Consider the following 9320-nt stretch of genomic DNA (forward strand, 5'->3'; position numbering starts at 1 on the left):
CCGTGTAATACAATTGTTTTATTTATTGACATTTACACCACGGTGTTTTCTGTGGAGAATTATTGGGAAAGTGGGCGGAGGCGCAGTTTAGAGTTTGTCTCCCTGGTGGTGAGATGGAAAACTACTGACAGTAGGTCCTTCAAATTTATAGTTGCTTACAGCTCAAATACCGCAAATACTCAGTGGTTTGTAACAGCTTTAAAATTGTTTGAATCGGATGTCTATAGTTTGAATTGAAAGAACAGTGGGGATTTCCATAAACGGTGTGCAACACCCTAAAGTAAAAATTTTATTGGTTGTAAAAATATAAATTAACCGTGGCCGCTTTTAAAAATTATGGAAGCTAAATGAAGTTGACAATGCTGTTATTGAAATCATTGTGTGTTGTCTTCAGACATCGAATTTAAAAGATGATCTATATGAAATTAGTGGTGAAACCTTAAAAGATTGACGAATTATTGGTATGACTTATAACTTAGGTAAATTTGCGACACGACTTCCTGAAAATCATAAATTTTATAACCAACTCTATTTATGATTACAATAATACGTACTTATTTGGATAAAATCGTCCTTTGGAAAGTGTAACGAGCTATACTAACATAGACTTTTTAAACATTCATCTATGCCTTGAAGTAGTCACTAACTTCTTCTTGATTTAATTTATTTTTCGATTTCACCAAGTTTGCTTTTTGCTAGAAAAACTGGTAAAAGCGAAGAGTATCATTTTTACATGCACGACTGTTACAGTCGTACATACAGCAATATTTTACTTTTACTTTTTCTACGACGAAATTTCATGGTGTAAATTTTTATAGCTGTTTAAATAATTATGACTGTTGTTATACCGATTAATTTAAAAGCATTAAGTATCGAAGCAAATATAAAAATATTGGTTTTTCTCAACCTGTCTATTAAAACATTGCTGACTATATGGATACTCGACCTACTTTCAATAGTTTCCTTTTCTGTCAGTAGTTGGCGTATCGAAATTCTGACTTTCCCAATACAAACTTTTGTACAGGAAAACTGTTTTATTTTCGATAACTGTGGAGGTACCGTTGGAACGACGAAATTTTCGATTTCATAAGTCGGGATTATTTTTTTAATAACATTACAAAGGTATAATATTTATCGCGAAATAAAGAATACACATTTTTAAATATTCATTAGGCTATTATAGTCTTACAATTAGTTAAAATAAGCGTAGAGATTAAAGGTATAGAAGTTGAAGCTTTCAAGTAGCCAACTGCGCAAACTTGTGTACATACAGTAGATCAAATACTTTTTGATTCTTTATCTTTTTGGTTCTGTATCTCTTCATGTACTTTCCTTGTCAAATTATACATATTTTAAAAGTTAAACTGGATCACCTTGTAGATAGTACTATTAAAAGTCAAATGTAATTTAAGTCTAAGTGAGACTTTACATATTATTTCGATTTTCACTTAAATCCCGAAATTTATTGTCGGGTGAAGTATACCTATAGCGCAACTGCAGATTTTGAGTGTGTGAACGGTTGAACAATTGATTCATCGGGGAATTAGAAAGGATGGCCAATATAACTCCGTGATGGTCAGTGAAATTCTATCGGTAGAAGGCATCGTGAAAAATGAAATTATCCGGAAACCATGCTAGCTGGCAACTGGAAAGGGAGTTAAGCGGCCTTCGTCCAGCAAATAATTGATGCACGTCAATTAGATTTGTCAGGGTGATCGTCGTAATGAAATTAACAGGAACACTAGCCATAGACACGTACATATACATATATCTGGTGATAGATATGTATATGCTCAGAGAACTGTTTCACGTACAAGGTGTGTCGTAAATCAAGTGTCACTGGAATCGATTCTCCTGCCAAAAAATTTGTTCGAAGCATTTAAGAGTATAATTATTGGAACGATTTATTTCTCACGAATTATCAGTAACATCCATTTTCTGTGTACCTGTGTAATCTGAAATTTTATATTAAACAATATTTCTTTAAAAATGTGTACATCTTATCGTTCGTGATTTTGCATAAATATGAAACAACCGAAGGATGCAACAATTTTTATTAAATTTGAAAATAGTTCAGGTGAAACAAACAATTTTATTTATTTGAAACTGTTTAATTCACAGTGAATATATAAGTGATAATGGAAATATAAAATAGATAAATATTTATATTCAGTAAGAAACCAATTGGTACATGATAAATATGAAAAGAATAAGAATGAATGGACTATACGCTATATTAGATCGATTAAAAACAATTATACATATATGTATATATGATTCTATATACATATTCAATTAATTAGGATGGCAAGGTTTCGCGGGACACCCTGTGCAGAGGTACACGAATACTCATGTAGGTAGGTGGTCTCATGGTAGAGTCGGTGGCGCCAATTTAAATTTTTCCAATACCGGATGCCACTAATTCCGTTGATCCGATAAAGCTGCTAGAAATTCCTATTGCACTTTCTCGTTAACGAAGATAACGCGGCCATTCTGACTACTGCGTTAAGAGAACGGGCAATTATCGCTCTACTTATTAATGATACTTTCACAACATATTAACCTGTAATTTCATTTTAATTGCCCTCACCTGCCGAATTTGGTGAAGAACTAGAAGACATTCTATCCGCCGTTACTATGTTCGGTACTTTTAGCCGAGAACGCATAACCGAAATAAATGTTTCCTTCCAAACATTATGAGAAAATTTTTAGGAGAGGAATTGTTTCATTCAATGCATCAATTTGAATACGTACAAATTTTATACAAGGTGTAGGGTTATTGGTGGTACAAGGAAGGGGAATTGATTTTAAGTGGAACGTTAAATCGAAAGAAATTAAATTAGAAAAACATTGGTTAAACGTCCTTTCGAAGTCACCTAACTATACATAAAGTATGGCTGTCCATTCTTGTCTTTTACTTACGAAAAACATAGAAGGCGGTATACGATATCACCCATTTTCAATCGATTTTACTACCTTTTCCCTATAAATTTATATTAAATTATTTACAAAACAGATACTACATATATTATTAGCATCAATATTTACAAATACGAATAAAAGTAGAAACAATGGGCAATGGCATAACACGACAGCCAAATTATGTTCAGTTCCAAATGTAGACGACGATGGTTCAGATTCAATTGTTATGAAAAATAAAGTTCCGTATGAAAAGATATTCTACAAAATCTGTTTAAAATTTGAAGTAAAAGTTAATTTATTGTATGTATTATGTAATTAATGGTGAAGGCCATGCGCATTAGGTAGGTTTCGAATTCACAAATTCAAGTGTAACATAGGTATATATTGTAATATAAGCTAACGTACATACATGTTTATGTATACATATACACAATATTTCTTCAGGAAATATAGTAACTTGTACATATTATAATTTAGATATCATGTTATGTAATTCTCGTCGTAGAATTTTGCCCGATGGAGTTTTGGGTATAGCATCAACGAATTTAACACCTCCTCTCAGCCATTTGTGCGGTGACAAATTTTCTGTAAATATGTTGTACAAATGATATTGAGATGCAGAAATATCAACTTACAATGCGAATTCAACGACGTGTAAACATTTTCAGGCAATTAATTTCCTATGTAGCTATACTATCCAAGGAAAGTGTCTAATAAAGATAAACATGTTATTACCACTTGTAATACTAATTTTACAATTTTTCTAAAAAAAAATGGCTGTAATTCATATAGTTGCTGTTATTTTAATTTTTTCCGCATATCCGCAAAATACCAAGCACGTATTTGTTTTTTTTTCTCTTTATTTTCAAACTTCGTCAAATTTTATCACTGTTCACATTTAATTAGCTGTCATATTTACTGGCAACACAAAGGAAAGAAACTCACGTTTTGCGAAAGCCATGATGTCCTCGGGCGATATTTTGCTACCAGGCTGTCTCACCACAAGAGCCATCGGTAGCTCTCCGCTCGCTTCATCCGGTTTTCCAATGACTGCGGCGTCTTTAACATCAGGGTGTGATTGTATCATCATTTCAATCTCAGACGGTGAAACTTGATAACCTTTATACTTAATGAGTTCCTTGAACCGTCCCGAAATATATAGTAATCCATCTTTGTTGTAATATCCCAGATCTCCAGTGTGCAGCCACTGATCCTTGTCAATTGTTTCGGCCGTAGTCTTAGGGTTTCTGAAGTAACCTAACATTGTTTGCTCTGTTTTGAAACAAACTTCCCCTTCCTGCCCTGGACCAAGTGTCTCGCCCGTATCTGGATTCACTATCTTGCTGAGTATGCCGGGCACCGGAGGACCTACGTTTCCATCATTTTTATTGGAGTTTCTGATGGAAAAATTCGTGACAATCGATAATTCTGTCATCCCGTAACCGTTTCGAATAGACTTCACTTTGAAGTGTCTCATTATTTCGTTTGCTATCTGAAAGAAATTAAGAGAATCCTCGAATTTAAGACAGTCCGTTTTTGAGGAAAGTAATACGATTAAACCATCTTAATTTAAACGCTGTACAGTAATGTTTCGCTAGTATTGTAGTTGCCATTCAGGAGAATCGAAAAAACGACATCCTACGATTAGAATCGATTGAAGCAGGCGCCATTAATTAACGACTTTGTTAAAAAAATGTTTCTACGATAGAATTTTCTAAAATGCAAATAGTATCCTTTTTGATATATATTCAATCCTACAGTATTATGTAACTGCAAATGTCATATTGCATTAATAAAGATCAAGTTAACCTTCGAATGATTTTAAAAGCGAGACAATTGAAACAATCATTTTATCTGATGAGATTCTATGGGATAGAACAGTAGAATACTTGGATACAGTAGAGTTTACACAGGTGTTTATTATTATTAACACAACTATCACTGTTCGTCCTTTTCTTTGAAAACCATTCATAGACCACGTTAGATTTCCACTATTCTATTCAGTAGAATGATTTATCTATTTCTCGACTTAATGTGGTAGTAGACAATATTCGAAAAATAAATAATAAATACTATTAACAAGTAGCAAGTATCGAGAACAAACTTACATCTATCGGAAGTGGTGCCGCGCCGCAAAGAACTTCTTTGACGGAACTCAAGTCGTACTTTGATACTATTGGATGTTTCGCGATAAGTACCAAAATTGGAGGCACCATCGGCAAATGTGTAATTTTATACGTTTGAATCGATTGTAAAAGAGTCTCTAGATTAAAAGTTCGCATCATATATATCGTTCCCGTGAAAATCATTCCGATTAACATTAAACCGAATGAATAGCCGTGAAACTGTGGCAGGTAATTTATTATTCGATCTCCTTGTCGACAGTCCATCATATCTGGTATACTGCAATTAATAATATAAATAAATATGGTCGATGACGGCACAATAATGGAATCTGAATAATAGCAAACATTACTTAACGTAATGAAGATAATCGTTAGTTCTTTATAGACTGCTGATATTTATGTAAATGTAGATTTTTATACTATTTATGATTAAAGGCTATATTAGATTAAAGAAAAACATTCCATTAAACTATTTGAATTTTTCAACTGTATTGAATTTTAAACAATTACGTAAATTATCAATATATTGAATCCGTTATCTCGTTATTTTGTGAAATAATATCTGTATTTACACATTATATTATACATTATTCACCATACACTAACATTATAGATAAGAAATAATATCTTAGTCTTTATATTTCGATATCAATAATAATTCTTGTGTTTCTTAATTTCGACTTTTGACTTTCGAGACTATATTGATGTACTAAGTTTTACTGAATTCCACGTTGTTTTTAATTTTTGATGTAAAAAATGTTATTTATCAAAGTGCAGTAGAGCTTCCCCTATCCGAAAATCCTAATATTCGAACAATTACTATCCAAATGTTCTGTTATTTGAACAGAGTCTCTGCCAGCACCAGATGCCTTCTGTTGCAAATATGTTATTATGTTGTGGTTTACGTATAATGTATATTTTTCTTCTGTTCGATCGAATTCTACGCAGTTATTTGTGTTAAAAAATGTATATTATTTAGTAGCCAAAAAGATATGGGACCCATAAATATTTAAACAAACTATCAATTTTCTTGAGCTCTTTAAATACATATAGTTTAGTATCAGAAAAATGAACGTTCTATTATCCGAAAATTCCTTTATCCGAGCACTTATTAGTTTGGACACGGTCGCTCTACTGTAATTCAACTTACCTGAAAGCGTTGGTGAAAAGTAGTAAATTTCGGTGAGATAACATTACACCTTTCGGAAAACCCGTTGTACCACTGGAGCACAAAATAACTGCTGCTACTTTGCTGCTGTCGCCGATTGGTGTCGGTACAAACGTATAAGGGTTCACTGCATCGTTGTGTACCTCCAGAAGTTTCTTTATTGTTGGAATGTTATTGTCGTATGGTTCATTATCCAAATGTATTAATATCACCTTCCAACTCAAAGTCGACACAATCTTGGCAATAATCGCCTCTGTCTTGCGGGAAACGAATATTACCCGTGGTTCACAAATTTCTAGCATATGTTTGTATTCCCCTGCGCAACAAGTTAGGAGTTATAGTAATTATTGTGACTAAACCATGTATGTACGTCTAAGCAATAACGACGTTTCTCGATTCATTCTAAATAAATTCTGAAATAAAAATTTGTAGAAAAAGAATCCGAAAATTTTCTAAATGATGGAATATAGGCATATAAAACGAATGGTTACGTGTATTGAGAAAAAGAATGGTGTTTATAATGTGACAAGATATAATTGAAGGACTGATTTAAGAAGGATTGATGATATATATAAAACGCTACGATATATTTTCTTCTAAAGTGTTAGTGTCGTTGCACTTGAATTTTTACGTACAGGTATATGTGATGCTACTTTTCTAAATGAAAAGTATTAATATAGCTTCTTTTTTTTAATGCAAAATTACACAGTGTACTTTATTTGTTTCATGGTACTATGTAATATCATAATAAAATCATATATAAATAAAACCATCATGTTAAATACTATACTCAATTAGGTAAAAGTTACGTTTAGGGGATGCCGCTCCGATGACCTTGACTTTGACATATGCCGTTCTAAGTAACCCCTAAGTGGCCTTCCATCAAACATCTTTACTGATTTTCTTCAAAACGCTTGAGCGTTGCGTCTCCTCACTTACACACATTACATATTTAACCGGGTACTGCAAGCCCACAAAGTATAAAAAAAATCGGAGGGGGAAGGTCTTGTTGTTCCCTTGTCAGTTAAATTCGACCATCTTATCCACGTGCATTCAAAGTTGGACATTTACGCTAAATCCATGAATAATCTTTATAAAAATGCATGAAAGTGTCTGATAACAAGTACTATTTAGCGATCACACCACCCTTAAATTCAGTATAATTATGTATTTCAATGGGTAAATTTGTATAAAGTCTATTCATGTTACTGTGTCTAATAAAATTCGTATAAACGATCATTTCATGTACAACGACCTCATATTAAAGTAATAATTGCTATGTTCATAAAATTATTTTCGTTACTTTCTGTGTACGTTGGATTCAGGGGGTTGAACACGGCTCCAGCATTAAAAACTGCACACATTACCACCATATAATTTGGGTGATTCTCGCTCGTGATGACAACTCTGTCCTGAGCATTGATTCCATAAGTCTTTAAAGCATGAGCAAGTTTGACGCTTGCTTCGAGAAGGTATCGATTCGTATAGGATTTTCTGGTGTCAATATCTACCTAAAACATCAGTAATATATTTATTTATACCTAAAACTATGTACATGTATGGACTACCCCGAAATAAAAGTCGTTTAAAATAATATCTCAGCACTTGATCGTATGAAACAGTAGCGGACAGAAACTTTTCACTGTTTCAGGTATAGAATCTGATAGAATAGAAGTAACAGATTTTTACATCTTGTCAGCATTATTTTACGATCCATTTGATTTTTTTAAATGATATTTTTCAATTTAAGTGCGTTAATTACGCTAGGTAAAAAGAACTTTTCGTAAAAATGCCAAAATAGTGCATAGAAACTACGCACATCGGCTCTTTTTCTAAACTTTCACGACAATTTACAACCATTAGAAATCAGATAATTTAATAACTGTGCACATTGCTGTATTTGGGACACTCTCTTCTATCTTCCAAGATTAAATTGAACTTTCTAGCAATTTTAGTTTTCACGTAATACGTCATTTTTGCCCAAAATAGGGTGTTTTTAAAAACACCTATCAAAAGTTCATGTTTTTAAAAAACTGCAGGAGATAGAGAAATTCTACTTCCGGATTCGTAATCTGGACCAGAAACCCTACTAGGATCTCCCAATGGATATTGCAGATCAAAAATCGCGTTGAATATTGTAATTGCAAAAAAGCAGTAGAAAAATATTTTCTTAATAATGGGAGACATTGCGATTATTATGTTTGTTGGATTAAGTAGTTCAGTTGATTTGAAAATACAGTTAAAAAAGGTAACAATATTCTCTGATTATAATTAGGGTAATAAAAGATTTTCATTTATCATGTTTTCGTAACATCCACAGTTCAGGTGTTATTTTAAATAACACTTATTTCCAGAAGTTTTGTATAAATACACGACTTGTATAGTACCATGATGTATATAAATTTTAAACTTACCAATACAGTGTGATCGAGATTATTGCGAAAGACATCCAGTAATTTTTCCTGCAATGAAATATTTGGGAGATACGCGGCTGGCTGGCCATGAATTATATTGTTCAGTATCTTCATCTTTAATTATGTGACGAGGTTTTTCACCTAAAAGCAACATAAAGGACGTTAAAAACGTTATAATTTTGTACATTGGATGTTTATGCAAATTCACAATTTCAGATATTATTGTATAAACATAAAAATGAAGTAGAAATATATTTCCTATACTTGATGTCTTATTACGTTGACACATAATACATAAATATCATTAAATATGATTTCAGGCTTTATTTATATTGTATTTAGCATGTTAAAAGCATAAATATTTGCAGCATTAGCCTAGTGGATTACATTGTGGTAATACATTGTATTATGCAGAAAAAATACTTTACAGTCGATAATGTTCAAAGTACGCATGGAATTCGAAAAAAAAATTCTGTATAATTTTTCATATAAGAACAATGTTTTAAAGAAACGTTCTCACAACTGTCGCACGAAATTTAAACTGAGAGTTCTTTCCGAAATTTTCTGAAGGGCAAAGTCGTTATTATCCACTTGACTGTACGAACAATGTTTCTACAACTTAAGTCGTAGTTTCAAAGACTACTGTCAAGTGTCAACGTCTCTCTCTCTCTCTCTCTCTCTCTCTCTGTG

General features: G+C 32.6%; 1 protein-coding gene across 1 annotated transcript; it reads right to left on the reverse strand.

Annotated features, from left to right (window-relative positions):
- Positions 1-3298: 3298 nt before the first annotated feature.
- On the reverse strand, positions 3299-8744 carry LOC107189682 (4-coumarate--CoA ligase 1-like). Its single transcript, XM_015578266.1, has 6 exons — positions 8631-8744; positions 7520-7727; positions 6199-6532; positions 5031-5325; positions 3868-4414; positions 3299-3507 (listed from the first exon to the last, which is right to left on the reverse strand). Exons 1-6 carry the CDS (start codon positions 8742-8744, stop codon positions 3389-3391), a joined length of 1617 nt encoding a protein of 538 aa, XP_015433752.1. The 3' UTR covers positions 3299-3388.
- Positions 8745-9320: the final 576 nt, after the last annotated feature.

The sequence above is a fragment of the Dufourea novaeangliae genome, unplaced genomic scaffold (assembly GCF_001272555.1).
Source record: "Dufourea novaeangliae isolate 0120121106 unplaced genomic scaffold, ASM127255v1 scaffold162, whole genome shotgun sequence".
Lineage (NCBI taxonomy): Eukaryota > Metazoa > Arthropoda > Insecta > Hymenoptera > Halictidae > Dufourea > Dufourea novaeangliae.

Coding starts and splice junctions, on each gene's coding strand:
- LOC107189682 (XM_015578266.1), bottom strand. CDS start 8,744: ATGAAGATACTGAACAATATAATTCATGGCCAGCCAGCCGCGTATCTC. Junction 6,533..7,519: donor GAATCCAACGTACACAGAAA/GTAACGAAAATA, acceptor CTTGTTGCGCAG/GGGAATACAAACATATGCTA. Junction 4,415..5,030: donor CGGCACCACTTCCGATAGAT/GTAAGTTTGTTC, acceptor AATTTCTTTCAG/ATAGCAAACGAAATAATGAG.